Here is a 15,322-nt window from a genome sequence, read left to right on the forward strand (position 1 = left end):
TTTAGTATTAACATAGTTGCAAACTTCGTTTTTAAGAACATTGAGAGCTCTATTTGCTCTTTAGGCTGTGCGCTAGATAAATGATCTAGTCCTGAGAAAATGGGCTGTATCATAGGGAGGCCTGCTCTGATGGAGGTATGATACAGTTTTTGCTGAATTTAGGACCTTCTATTCTAGCTGAGGTGGGGAGGGCTTCTATATGCCCTTTTACTAGGGCATCATGCTAGAGTATTTTCAGTATTATGACATCCAAACAGCTATTATGGTCACTGTAGAATTTTGGTTGACAAGTATAAAAGAATTAAGAGAAACTGAGTAACTTATTTCCTGTATTAGATTAACAATTGAACTATTTTAAGGAGAGATGAGCCAAGTGGGTTGCATTAGTTAAAAATTAATCACTGACACAACTTTTGTAATAACTGCGTGCATTTTTCATGTCACCCAGTACTTTACAGTATATTGCTCTGCTGTATTCTGTCATCTTGAATATCTGGCTCCTGTTTACATTATTTTTGGACGAAAATGATTTTCTATTGTCAACAGTTCTATTTATCTTGTATTTAACATTTAGCACCCAAAAAGATAGATGGTGTGACTGTTCCTACACCTGAGTTAGCATATTTAAATGGACCTAATTTTTTTGTCCTGTAGGTGGTCTTTTTTAGAACAGGATGGTCTGAGTGTGTTGTCAATGATAATTGTCATGCTGTACAAAATGCTATTTTGAATTTGTGTTGCAGTTTCTTATTAATAATAATAATTAGTATTTCACTACCACCTGTCCTGTCATAGACCAGGGATTCCTATGCAAACAAAGGAAAAAAAACAGTCTCTACCTCAAAGAGTTTACAGTCTGAGGGTAATCCCAGGGTTAGTGGAACCTGAGTGAGCTGAAAACCTGGGGCTTACACTGATTCTTAACCCTATGTTAAAAATTTTCTAATCTGGGCGTGAAACTGGGGCTCTGGCATCTACACTGCAGCACATATCCCTGAGTCAAACCAGCCATATCCCAGACTCCCTAGCACCCTCCCAAAATGTGGCTGCTCTAGCCCTTTGACTATGATGCACTGTGGGAAAACTTGACTGCATATTAGAGGAAGTTTGAACAGCCCGCCAACACAGCCTGCCGAGGAGTCATTGTGGTTTGTGTGCTCTGAGCTACGGGAGCCAGCATTGTGAAGGAGGCACCTTTTGAAGAACTTCCCTTGCTAGTGCTTTCACTCCTGTGTCAGGAAATAGGCAGAGCTTCTGTGAGACACTGGTGGACATTTTTGTGGCATTTTCTGACCCACCAAAGGGACCTGACTGATTTTATGATGGAGCAGGAGGAGGCAGTGGAGGATAGTACCCAGGCATGGCAGACTCTCACTGGCTGATGCTGCTCACTACACTCGGTATAGCCTCTGATTGCCCCCACGTACGCTAGCGCTTCTGACACAGGGTCACAAGCACAGATTGGTGGGATCTCATCTTCATGCAGAACTAGGATAACCAGCAGTGGATCCAGAACTTTTTTGCATGAAGAATTTCACATGATGGATTCAGGAGCCAGCAGGGTACCATCCTGGCTGACTATGTCTTTGTGCAGCACGGTTAGCTCTGTGCTGGGACAGTGTCCAGCACTCAATCAAACACCTCATAAAATGGGCATTTGGCTGGCGGGTTACCTGAGGTGCAGTTCTGGTCCCTGGTCTTCCGGCATTTACTCTTTAACCTTTTAATCTACTCCCTGCCTTGCTCACCAGTCCAGAAAATTTGCAGCGCTGCAAGGTTTTTAGTTATCTGCTGATGTGTGGGATAATTCCAGGTAGTCTTACTAAACTCTATGGTTTTACTAGCCTCGCACCAGTGATTTACCAAAATCTGGCTGTGTTCCCATGATCATTAGGCAGCACACTTTGCAAAAGGCTTTTTCTGTTCAGTTTCCATTGCAAACACAGAAGGTTCTTTGATGATATTTGCATCTTGGTGGTCAGAAGACAATGGTAGATATAATACTGACTTGATGAGCTGCTGCTGCTCGCCAAAAGGGGTGGCTTCTGTTTTCACTGGAGGTGATTGGAGATTGTTGGGATAGAGAAGACAAAGGAAGTTGGCCCATGGAATTGCAGGATACTTTTGGCGGACTCACACAACATGAGTTAACCAGGGATGTGTCTACACTGCAAAGCAATAGGGCTCTAACTCTGGATCCTGGCTTGACAAAGGCTTGGATCCTCCAGCTCCAGAAGGTCCTAGGACCCTAGGTGTGAGCATGAGTCTGAGAGATTTGAATGTAGAGGATTGGAAGGAGGATTTGGACTCAAGCCTGAGTCTGAGCCCAGGATTATGCTGCAGCGTAGACATTCCCTTACTAGAATCTGTGTTCAGATTGTATAAACTGGAAGCAATTCTTTGTGCAAGTCAATGCTTGCAAATTCATCTTATATAGGATTTGTAACAAGAGGAAAATCAGGCATTTTCTGTTAGAATTTGGGATTAGGAGGTAATACTGGTTTATACAGATGAAAGAATAGTCATTTCTCCCACTGAGGATTGGATATTAGTATGTGTCTAACAACATGAGAAGACTTATTTGGGGAGAGGGCTTATAATGCACAGGAATTTTGGAATTAAGTTTAGGCAGACCATTGCATGTGGATTTATAAACCTTCTTAAAAGCACTTGGACATAGGAAATGTTTCTTTGTTTAGGAATAACTTTTTAGTGCTTGCCTTTGCAATCTTAAAAATGTTCTTTTAACATAGTTTTTTGTGGGTTATTTATAAAATATACATAAACAGAATCACACATTGCCATATGCCAAAACTGAAAGAGTAACAGGTATTCATTTTGGGGGAAGAGTTACATTATAGCAAACTAGTGGCATTCCTTTCACTTTACATTTATTATAGTTACAATGCCTATAACATTTTATAACAGCTTTTAAAAGAGAACTGGATAAATTCATGGAGGTTAAGTCCATTAATGGCTATTAGCCAGGATGGGGTAAGGAATGGTGTCCCTAGACTCTGTTTGTCAGAGGGTGGAGACAGATGGCAGGAGAGAGATCACTTGATCATTACCTGTGGGGTTCACTCCTTCTGGGGCACCTGGCATTGGCCACTGTCAGTAGACAGGATACTGGGCTAGATTAACCTTTGGTCTGACCCAGTATGGCTGTTCTTATGTATATTTGTAGAAAACTAGTATTTCACAAATGTTGATATATGTGTTTCCTGCAGTATGTTTCAGTACTCATTTCTTATATGGCTGCATAGATGCAGAGAAATATTTTTTACAAAATATATCCCTTCCCTGGGTAGCTTAGTCTAAGGCCTCAGGATCCCCTAGGGAGTCCACAGAAACTCTTATGCCAGGATGGAGTTCTACTGGCTTCTCTGGAATTCCACCATAGGTGCAAGGATCCACCTGTGAAGATCCCTTTTTAGATTCAGGCCCTGTGCAGTCTTTTATTGTGCTTGTCTTAACAAACACAGGGAGGAATTGAAATCCATCGCTCTTCTTCCAAATTGTGCACAGCAGGCATATGCATTGCAGGGTGTGCTAACTCCATCTTTTGCAAGTATTTTTTAATGTTTTAGACTGTGAGTTTCAAAGGAACCTAAGGGATTTATGTGCCCAACTGCCATTTAAATGGGCACTTAGCTCTCCTAAGGCTTCTTTGAAAATCCCAGTCCTAACAATTGCCTTTCTTTGTTCCTTTAACTTTCAGGGAAGTGGCATCAGGGTATGAACTGTGAAGCCCTCAATGATCACTGCCACCACCCTTCAAACCATGGTTTTGATTATTTTTATGGCATGCCTTTTACTCTTCTAAACAACTGTCAGAAAAACAAACCTCCCGAGTTGGATGCAGCCCTTCAAGCCAAACTCTGGCTTTACACTCAAATAATTGCCCTTGCTGTGCTCACAGTTATCATTGGAAAGCTTACTGGCTTGATCTCTGCCAGCTGGAAAATAGTTGCCTGCTTTGCCTTAGCTGGCTCTCTTTTTTTCACGTCCTGGTACTCCAGTTATGGATTTGTGCAATATTGGAACTGCATCCTGATGAGGAACTATGACATTACTGAACAACCTATGAAGTTGGAAAGGACGACTGCCCTTGTGCTTAAAGAAGCAGTTTCATTTATTGAAAGGTAACTAAAGGCCTTCCTTTTTTCTTAAAGGAGACAAGACCCCAGGAGTGTTTTTAAGATCCTCGGTGCAAGTGGGTTTTTTGCATAAGCTGTTAATGTCTCTGGATAATTCTTTTTCAAATATTTTTGAAGCACGTAAGAAATTTCTGCCCACAAACACATGCTCACTGACTTGGTTTCTGGAGCCAAGAAAAGAGTACCAGTATGAATGACATGTTAATGGGGAGAGCATTTTGAGTATTGACAACATATGAGTACACCAAGGATTCGACTTTGTTTCAGAAATCCTGGATCTGGAACTACCTGGAGCTTTTCAAATAAGAGAGGCTTTAATCAGGTGACATATGTGACTAAGGCCTCATATTTCAATTTTTTTTTATTATTTGCAAAACAACACTGTGTAGCTTCCCCAGCTATCAGACAAACTCTAAAAGTTTTTTTCTAACTAAATCTATCTCTTCATATTTATCATGAAAGACTACTGGGCCAAAGTCCATGGTATCATCTGAGGTGTAAGTCACTGAGGAATTGGGGCCACCTTGCTGACCCATATGAGTGGGATTTTCAAAAGTGCCAGGTGATTTAGGCTCATAAGTCCCAGTGAAAATCAGTGGGGTGCATGCTCCAAAGTCACTTAAATGGTTTTGAAAAGCTGTAGTGAGAGAATAAGTAATGTTTAAGGGGAGCTTGTGATGGGCTGCAGCCTGATGTCCTATGATCTCCACTATACCAGTGAAGAGTGGCACTATTACAGCACAAGACTGCTGCAAATAAAACATGCTCTTTGGCAATCACTTATTTTTTAGGTTTCCATTATTGTCCCCCCCACCCCCACCCCACACTACTTGTCCCCTCTTTTAGCTCTCAGGCTGCTCTTTCTCTCTTGCCAGCCCCCCATCTCTGTTAATAGAAGGCTGTTTCTGGTCCAGCACTACATAATCCAGCAATTCTCCTATAGCGGTTGCTAGGCTATTCTGTCTGTGGCTTATAAGGCTCTTACTTTCTTTCAGACATCATTATTTTTTTTTTTACATAAGAATATAGACAAATTAACCATAGTAAATCTGACCATTTGATCTATTTGGTCAGGTATCCTGCCTCCTGCAGCAGCTCATCCCTTTTGGTGCTCATCTGGAAGGGAACAAACTACAAAAAGCCCCATGAGACATCTAGATAACTGTGCTGTGCTATACATAGCAGACAAAACTTCAGGTTAAAATTTCAAAAGTGCTTAAGTCTCATTTTCAAAAGTAGCATAGGCACTTAGGCGCCTGTGTCCTACTGACTTTCAGTGAAAGAGTTTCAGTAGGAGTTAGTCAGTGGTGGGCAACCTCAGGCCGCATGTGGCCCATCAGGGTAATGTGATTGCAGGCTGCGAGACATTTTGTTGATGTTGACCATCCACAGCCCCACCGCCCCACCCCCCACAGCTCCCAGTGGCTGCAGTTCGCCGTTCCCAGCCAATGGGAGCTGCGGAAAGTAGCAGGCCGCATGGACGTGCTGACTGCTTCTTCTCGCAGCTTCCATTGGCTTCAGTTCACCGTTCCCAGCCACTGGGAGCTGCGTGGGGCTGGGCCTGCGGATGGTCAACATCAGCAAAATGTCTCATGGCCTGCAATCAGATTACCCTGATAGGCCGCATGTGGCACGCGGGCCACAGTTTGCCCACCACTCAGTTAGATGCTTAACTCACTTAGGCACTTTTGAAAATTCCTCTAGGCATCTATTTGCATCTTTAGGCATCTAAATACTTTTGTAAGTAAAGGTGTCTAAGTTGCTTTGAAAATTGGACTTAGGAGCCTAAGTCATAGGGATGTTTTTGAAAAATTTACCCTTCCTGACTACATGGGATAACTGTTTTACATCTTGAAGTCTGACATTTATTTCTGCCTAACTGTTCCATTATCATGTGTCCCTCTTTTTTTTCTTTCACTCAGTTTACAGCCTTCCGTGGTGCCACAATCTCTCTCTTCTATGGAGTGGGAAATGGCTAAATTTTGTGTTGAGGTAAAGCCCTCTTGTGAGGAGGTTCTGGGATTGTTCTCACTAAGGAAATTGTTTTGAAAATATATACTGTTTGGTGCATTGTAATGCAAACTCTTCTGGGGAGAGACATTACCCCTCAAAATAGCTAGTGTCATCCACTGTGCACATTACAAGAGAGAATGCTCCATACCAGCCAAATTGAGGTCAAAAGCATTATGTCAGGATGAATATGGTTCTAGTTATAATCTATGTCTGAATGTGAAAGCTTCTAGAATTTTCCAAGGGCACAACAAAAATATTTATTTAATTTTTTAAGAAACAAGCATGGACCATTCCTCCTCTTCATTTCCTTTTTACATGTTCACACACCCCTTTTCACCACGGAGAAATTTCTTGGGAAGAGCAGACACGGTTTATATGGAGACAATGTAGAAGAAATGGATTGGTTGGTGGGTAAGTGTCCTTTATGAAAGAGATTTTCTTTAAATGTACCAGTGGATTTTAAAAGGTGCAATATTGATATCAACCAAGCTTTTAGAGTCTTAAAAGCTATTAAAGTTTTCTGCAAGGGATCTGCAAAGCTTTAGTTCCCTTAGCTCTTGATCTTTTTGTTTGTTTCATAGCAAACTTTTGACTGTTTTTCTGTCTTTTAATTTACAGGCAAAATTCTTGATGCTATTGAAAAGGAAGATTTGAAAAACAACACATTCACATATTTTGCCTCTGACCATGGAGGACAATTGGAGGCTCAAGAAGGAAAAACTCAGCTAGGTGGCTGGAATGGCATATATAAAGGTAAGAAATACAGTACGATTTCTTTTAAGTTAAGAAATACAATAGAAAATTAATTTGCTTGACTAACACTGATAGGTTCAATGTGAGTTGGTTTCTATTCCTGGTTGTAGCACAGATGTCATGTGGAACCATGGACAGCAAACTTAATCCCTCTATGTTCCATCTCTTTTCTCTGAAATTAAGGTATTAAACTTGCCTGTCTCACAATGGTATTGTGAAGCTTGCATAACTCCTGTAAATCATTGTTTGTTCCTTGGATGGAAGGCTTCACGAAAGGGAAAAATATTTGTATTAAATTAGTTATTAACTGATCTTTTGTAGAGAGCAAGGGAAAATAGTAAGGAGATGTGGTACCTGTCACGGAGTCACCGGGCAATGCTCTAGAACAGCTCCCCACCAAGCCAGGCAGGACTTTGGGGAGCCTCCTCTCCCTTGGGGCAGACTTGTTCAGGGCAAGAAGCTCACACGTCTTCACCTCCTGGGTCTCTCCTTGGAGCATTCAGCATCCTCTGCCCCTCCGTGCGCTTCCCACAGCGGGCCCACCCAGGCAGGGTCCTGGGGAAGCCACAGGGTCCTGCACTCCCACTTTGCAGTCAAACGTGACTCTCAGCCAGCCAGTAAAACAGAGGTTTATTCGATGACAGGAACAGGGTCTAAAACAGAGCCTGTAGATACAGTGAACCGAACCCCTCGGCCGGGTCCATTCTGGGGGCAGTGAGCCAGACCCCCACGTCTGTCCTCAGCCAGCTCCAGCCTAACAACCCCCCTCCAGCCCCTCCTCTCTGCTCAGCCCCTTTCCCAGGCCAGGAGGTCACCTGATCTCTTTGTCTACAACACCTTCAGTTGGCACCTTTGCAGAGGAGGGGCCTAGACCATCAGTTGCTAGGAGACAGAGTGTCAGGCATTTGGGTTCACTGGCCCTTTGCTCTGCAGCAATCACACACCCTTATCCCACCACCTAGATATTTAAGAACTGCACGGGGGACACTGAGGCACCAACACAGTATTCAGAGCAAACGTTAAGAACATTCCCAGTTCGTCACAGTACCAAAAAAAGCTTTCTTCTTTGTGTATACAAGCTCTTGACATTCACAAGCTTCAGTGGCATTTTATGGAATCATTCCTACAAGACAGTAAATGTGAATGATTTCCATGTAGCCAGACAAATTAAATTATGGTTACTTATTGTGCCCCAGAAATCACAGATACATGGGTAATCAGAACAGAAAAGGAAAGGAGTGTGCTGTCCCTTATAGTGAGAAAGCAATCACTGCACAGTTTTGTTGCTTTCAATATACTCTAAACAAAACAAATGCCAATCAGAAAGCATGTAAATGTTTTCATTTTTCAAACTGCAGCTTGTATTAATTTTGCAACCTGGCCTGATTTTTCGTGCAGCACTTGCTAAGTACACAGCCAGGGGCAAAGACTTGAAACTGTGACTCCCTGAGCTTTGGAAATTGCGTACTACTGAAAGGGAGAGTTCGCCTGTTTTCAGGGATGGGAAGGAGGAACTTTTGCTAGCTCCTGGCTCTTCCTTATGCAGCTGGACGGTAAAGTGGCTTTGATTGCTGCCATTGAATGGAAGCAGTACGTTACAGATTTGGTGAATGAGTCTGATGGGATTTGGAGGGTGGGGAAACAAGGTTGCAATGGTGAGCAGCTAAAAGACATGGAAACCTGATGGCTATATTGGGTGTACCCAACTGTACCACAATACACATCTTTTCTTCAGCACGTAGGCAGTCTGAGCATCCTGATTCTTGATCTGTGTAGAATTCTTATTTTCTCTATAGCTGTCTGATTCCTGTGTACAATGTGGTTAGGGAAAATCATTTGACTGAAAGTTCAAATAAGGGTATATGATAGCTTTTGTATTATTCAGATTCATGTTTCTGGTCTTGAAGTTCTTGGGTAACTTTTTTTCAAAACCACTTAAGTGACTTTAGAGCCTAAATCTCATTTTCAAAAGTGAAATAGGCACTTGGGTATTAGACTTCTAAGTGACTAAATCCTACATGCCAGAGTCACTTTTGAAATGTTAGCCCATGTCTAAACAGAACCAGTCTGTACTGAAACTCTGAATTAAAATGGGGGATGAGGCTCTTTAAATGCCGTTTTAAGACGTATTTCATACCCTTCAGTCTTGTGTGTTCCCAGAGTGTTTCCAGTCCCTCCCTTTTTGCTAGGCCATGGGGCTATTTGGTGTAGGGTCTTAAAAGTTTCCTGTCACCCCATTCTGACCCTACAAAAGGATGCAGGAGGAGCTATGTGAGGGGAAAGGGAGAGAAAATTATTGCCGAAGAACATATATCTGAAAGCTTGCTTGCCCAGTTTCCCATCTATCCCGTGCTGCAAGTCAAGACATTAATTACACACACCCTCTCAGTTTTGGAGGGTGTGTTTGATTTTTATTTTTTGAGTGATTCTGTGCATCCCTCTTGAAGTTTATGAAATCAGAACTTAACCATGGCATTAAACCTTAGGGATGAGCAATGTACTGCTGCCATCTGTGTCTAATTTCATGTACAAGTCTAATGTCTGTTAATGAGTCATAACTGTTGTATGTCACTTTGCTATAGGTGGAAAAGGCATGGGAGGCTGGGAAGGAGGCATCCGTGTGCCAGGGATACTTCGGTGGCCAGGAGTCTTTCCTGCTGACACAGATATTGATGAACCTACAAGCCTTATGGACATTTATCCCACAGTAGCTCACCTGGGTGGAGGGATAGTGCCCCAGGACAGGTAAGGAGATGACAAAGTATATTCACTTCCTATATCTGTAATGATAATATTGCTGCTTATGCTCTTGTTAAACTTTACATTGATAGTGTGGTATGCACTAAGCAATGGGCTTTGATGGCTTATGTTGCTGCTATACAGTCATAAAATAGGATATTACTATGGGTTATAGCATGTAGCGCATGGGGGTAGGATAGTTGTCAGAACAAGGAAATCCCAGAGAATATGAAATGAACTAATTAAGGATATGTCTACAACTGCAATAAAACACCCACAGCTGGCCCATGTCAGCTGACTCGGACTTGCAGGGCCTAGACTGGGGGGCTATAACATTGCTGTGTAAATGGAATGGACCCTGGGCTCTGAAACCCTCCCCTCTTGATTCTCAGATTCCAGGTTCTAGCCCAAGCCCCAAAGCCTACATTGCATGTCACCATGCCTCAGTGAGTCACATCTGAGAAGACCAGATTCAGGACAAGCTGCTGAGAAATAGGCTGGACTCACCTCCAAGCTGGTGGTTATTCTATCATTAGATATTCCAAGCCAGTAACAAAAGTAAACTTCTGTCTTACCACACTGGTTAAAAAGAAATAAAAAATGCAGTTTCCTTAGGCATTCCAGCCCTTACTTCACCATCCAGACACTAGACTTTATGATGAGTGGTTATTGAAAACCAATTTCACTAAACAAAGGGTCCGTCTGATCCCAAGAGATCAGCCACATACCCAGATCAATATATAACTCCGATCCTACCCAAGACTCACACTGTTGCCAATCCTTTAGTATCTAATATGTAAATGTTTATTTATAAGAGAAAAGGAGAGAGTCAAAGAAATCATACACATACATTGCAAAGTTCTTGGATCATGTTTGTAGCAGTGATGTTACAGACTGTTGGCTTGTAAAGTCTCTGGTAACTTCCAAATGATTGGAAGATCCTCAGTCCATTGGTTGGAATGCTCCTTTTAGTGTAAATTCATAATCCAGAGATCAGAGCAGGAAAGAGGCAAAATGGAGATGCTTCCAGGGTCCTGTATACCTTATCCCATGTGGAGGGACTGCTTTCAATCTTACTTTGTGCAAAATTACAGGCACAAGATGGAGTCCAAGGTCACATGAGCTTGTCCCATGCCCATGCATGCTTTGATGACTCATAGAAGCCATTACCCGTATTGTGGCTAAAGCGTCTACAGGAAGGGTCACTGGGTGGGGGGACACTTTTTCTGTGGCCCATTGTGAGAATTAAGTGTTCTTTAATGGGCCATCAAGTTGAATAGTTCATTCACAATGTGTTGGACAGACTGGACGTAAACTGCCGTGTGGGTGTTATCCCAGGAGCAAACACAATTGAAATATAGATCTCTGTAGCCAATATTCATAACTTCAGATACAAAATGATACATGTATATAAACAGGATAATCCTACTCATCAAATCATAACTTTTCCATTGACACCTTACATGACATACTTTGTACAAGATTTGTTGCAACTGCATAACAAGTGGCAATATTAATTATATAAACCGTCATTTTCTAATCATATAGCATCACAGTGCAATTTTGCAGCCCGAGTCCTGCTTGCCCGAGTCAGCTGATGGGGGCCAGCCCTTGTTGTTTTATTGCAGTGTAGATGTATAGCCAATTAAAAACACTTAGGGTAATAGAAGTGCAGGGGCCAAACAGACATACATGGACCTCACGTGGGCCCTTACGAGTAGTGAGGCTTGTGGTGGAAATAGAGGAACGGGAAGGGACTGAGTTCCATATAGGGGTTGCGACAATTCCTGCTAGGCTCTGTGGAAACCGTAGAGGGCTTTCCTCCCTCTCGCACCACAAGGACCCATAAATCTCTCCTTATAACCCTCTCTGTAGTCCCTCCTCCTCCTTACATCTTATCTTCCAAAGCATGCCTTTTTTCTATCCACGTCACTCCTTCCTGTTTGCTCTCTCACAACAAGCACTAGATGGAGTGGAGAGACTTTCTCTAGCTGTGCCCCCATGAGAAAAGAGCAGCTCTTTCGATTGGTCCGTGCAGCTCAAAACCCACTTTTTAGCAGTCATGTTCTGTGAAATGTGCTCCTCTCCCTGAGCAAGATAAATCTCAATAGTGTGAGGAGAGCTCCCAGCATACTTCCTCTAGAGGCCTAGATGTGTTCTCACATCACTGGGCAGAGAATCAGGCAGTCAAGAATCTACTTCTGATATACTTAATCTGCCAAGTGCAGTGCTCTCTGTCTTACAAATATTGTCCACCCATGACCCTCCTGTCTGTGAAGGAAGCCAAAGCATCTCTCTCTGCCTCAGCCCTTACCCCAATGGATGTAACAGAGGGGGGAGTTGGCAAAATTAATGGAATTGCAATGTGTAATCCCATTCTCCTGATCACTTAGGCTTGACTACTGCGTTGCCAGAAAGTGGATGCCCTGTGGTCCCTTAGCAACTGAGAGGCAGCCATCTTCCAGCAGAATATTGGTATTGTGAAAGGCAGTAGAATCTAGGGTGAAATCCTGGTCCCCTTGAGGTCAATAAGAGAGTTGTCACTGACTTCATTGAGATTAGGATTTCATCCCTACTGTTCAATATCCCCACACTCACGGCTACAAGAGTTTGGTGAAAGTTGTGAGTGGGGAGGCCATCCCCCGAATGCCACACTGCTCCTAATTGCAGAAGTGAAATATACATTCCGGGGTAATATTTTCAAAAGCACCTAAGTGCCTTAAAAATGGGACTCTTAAGTCACTTAGCTGCTTTTGAAAATTTTGCTCCAGGAGAAAAGGGAAAAAGTAAAGTATCGGAAAAATTTACCTAGATACCCGTTTGTGAAATATAAATTAGAAATGCTTATACATAGGAGCGAAATTACTTGCCAGTGTTATTACAAGAAAACTATTAAATACTAATTTAGGCCCCAATTCAGGAATGCACTTATGTGCTTAAACCCATCCCTGTTCAGGAAAGCATGCTTAAGTGCTATTCTCATTAGGGATGCTTTCCTGAACAGAGGTCTTAATCTTCCACAAGAACTAAGTCTTTGTAAAAACTGTTTGTGTACAATTCAACAGGATAAGTCTGAATTTTTGTTTTAAAAAGCATTTTATTTAGGGATTTACAGTATTTGCTTAACTTCTCTAATAGCTGTTCTAAATGTAGGACAAGTGCAGCAGGGAAATTATATACAGATAAACATGTAAACAATCTGTAGAGGTAGTGCCAGTGGCACTAAGAATTTTTTACTGCGGAGTGAGTAATAAATACAATATTTATTGTCCCAGTTTGGTGACTTCTCTTATCTCCATCACATCAGGGTTGTTGATGGCCGGAACCTGATGCCTTTATTACAAGGAAAAGTTCAACAGTCAGAGCACGAGTTCATGTTTCACTACTGTGGGTCATACTTACACGCAGTGCGATGGCACCAAAAGGACAGTGAGTATAGATACTCTCCCCATGAGGGATACAAACTCTAGCAAATATTTTCTCCTCATAGGAGCAGTCATCATAGCAACCACTAACTCAGGGTTTCTCAAACAGGGGTCACCGCTTGTGAAAAGAAAGCCCCTGGCAGGCTTCGACAGTTTGTTTACCTGCAGTGTCCGCAGGTTCGGCCGTCTGCAGCTCCCACTGGCCACGTTTCGCCATTCCAGGCCAATGGGGGCTGTGTGAAGCAGCAGCCAGCACGTCCCACGGCTTTCTCCACAGCTCCCATTGGCCTCGAACAGCGATCCGCAGCCAGTGGGAGCTGCGATCGCCCAGATCTGTGGACGGGGCAGGTAAACACACTGGCCTGGCCAGCCACGGACTTTCCCTACACAAGCGGCTACCCCTGTTTGAAACCCTGCACTAACTGATTGCTTTTTTGCAATAATACTCGGGCCAGGTCTACACTGGCAATTGAATGACAAAAAAATTGTCTTTCAGAGGTGTTAAAAAAAACCACACACACCCCAAAAGACAAAAGATTTGCTGATGACAGGTGCCAGTGTGAACAGCGCTTTGTTGGCAGGAGTGGTCTCCTGCTGACAATGCTAACGCTGCTTGTTGGGCGTGGAAGTTTTTTGTCAGCAGGGGAGCTGACAAACAGCAGCTACACTGCGTGCCTTTTAGTGGCACAGCGTGTTGATAAAAGCTACGTAGTGTAGCCTCAGAAAAGTTGTCTGTGCTTTGTCCAAGTTCTGTGGAACCTATGGATTGACTCCTGAGGTTCTTGGCAAGTCAAAACTGGCATGGAAGTTGTAGTGAAGTCTGATGCCAGCAGAAGGTGCACCACAACAAAGGACTCTTTGCAATCAACATAGAGAAGATGTAAGTGGAACTTTAATGAAAACATGTACTGTACCATCCTACAGAAGTTTTCATCTTCACAATCTTTAGTGCCTTCAAAATCAGTCTCTGATCTGAAGGACTTTAAGAAGCCTTGTAACCTTGTATATTTTCGTTGGTAAATGCCTTTGTATTCCTTAAAGGAACACTCTCAAATACTATAGTGCTATGTTATACACATCATTTGGTCCCTATCTCTGGTTTCTCTCCTTCCAGGTGGTGCACTGTGGAAGGCTCATTACGTGACCCCAATATTTCAGCCAGAGGGTGCTGGAGCATGTTATGGAAGAGGAATTTGCCCATGTTTTGGGGAAGGTGTAACCCATCATGACCCCCCTTTACTCTTTGATCTTTCGAGAGACCCGTCTGAGGCCAAACCTCTATCACCTCACACTGAGCCCCTGTTTGACACAGTAATAAGCAGAATAGCAAGAGCTGTTCAGGAGCATCGCCAGACGCTGACTCCAGTCCCACAGCAGCTCTCTTTGTATAACCTTATGTGGAAGCCCTGGCTGCAGCCGTGCTGTGGGACATTCCCATTTTGCTGGTGTGATAAAGAAGGTGACAGTGCACACCCTGCTCTGTAAAATAGGTGGTGGTTCATAAAATCCTGCAACTGTGAATTCTCTGCTACAGTCAACGTGTAATAACATCCCTTCTGAAAAATCATGTCTCCTTTGGGCCAAATTATACCTTTAAATATGCCATTCTACTGCCCTCTCTCTCTGGGAAACAAAGAGGCTGTGTGGGGACATGGCCGATGCAAGGATGTTTTGCGCCCTAGGCGAAACTTCCACCTTGTGCTCCCCTTGCGCCCCCGCCCTGAGGTGCCCACCCTCTACCCTGAGGCACCCCTCCCACCCCAGCTCACCTCTGCTCCAAGAACGAGCACGCCGAGCACGCCGTCGCTGCTTCACTTCTCTGGCCTCCCAGGCTTGCGGCGCCTTAGCTGATTGGTGCCACAAGCCTGGGAGGCGGGAGAAGTGAAGCAGCCATGGCGTGCTTGGGGAGGAGGCGGGGCAGGGGTGAGCTAGCGGGAGGAGTTCCCCTGCATGCTGCCCCCCCACTTGCTGCAGGTGGTCCTACCCGTGCTCCCCTGCCCCAGCTCCCTCCACCTAAATTCCACTGGTGACTGGGGCGGCCGAAGATCCAACCTCTGCGGTCGCTGCTGAAGAAGATGGCGCCCCCCCAAATCCCAGTGACCTAGTGTCATAAACAGATAGCTAAGGGTTAATGTTTCTTTTACCTGTAAAGGGTTAACAAAGGGAACCAAACACCTGACCAGAGGACCAATCAGGAAACCGGATTTTTCAAAGCTTAAGGGAGGGAATTTG

At 43.6% G+C, this 15,322-nt stretch overlaps 1 protein-coding gene across 1 annotated transcript in view; it reads left to right on the forward strand.

The window, feature by feature from the left end:
- The window catches only part of LOC116820854 (arylsulfatase D-like), a 31,889-nt gene extending 16,695 nt beyond the window's left edge, over nucleotides 1-15,194 (forward strand). Inside the window, exons 5-10 of the mRNA XM_032773578.2 lie at nucleotides 3,722-4,145; nucleotides 6,448-6,584; nucleotides 6,792-6,926; nucleotides 9,509-9,671; nucleotides 12,973-13,094; nucleotides 14,205-15,194. Of these exons, the coding sequence (XP_032629469.1) occupies nucleotides 3,722-4,145; nucleotides 6,448-6,584; nucleotides 6,792-6,926; nucleotides 9,509-9,671; nucleotides 12,973-13,094; nucleotides 14,205-14,575 (1,352 nt within the window). The 3' untranslated portion in view covers nucleotides 14,576-15,194. The remainder of the gene's footprint in view (nucleotides 1-3,721; nucleotides 4,146-6,447; nucleotides 6,585-6,791; nucleotides 6,927-9,508; nucleotides 9,672-12,972; nucleotides 13,095-14,204) is intronic.
- Nucleotides 15,195-15,322: the final 128 nt, after the last annotated feature.

Source organism: Chelonoidis abingdonii, chromosome 1 (assembly GCF_003597395.2).
Source record: "Chelonoidis abingdonii isolate Lonesome George chromosome 1, CheloAbing_2.0, whole genome shotgun sequence".
Taxonomy (NCBI): domain Eukaryota; kingdom Metazoa; phylum Chordata; order Testudines; family Testudinidae; genus Chelonoidis; species Chelonoidis abingdonii.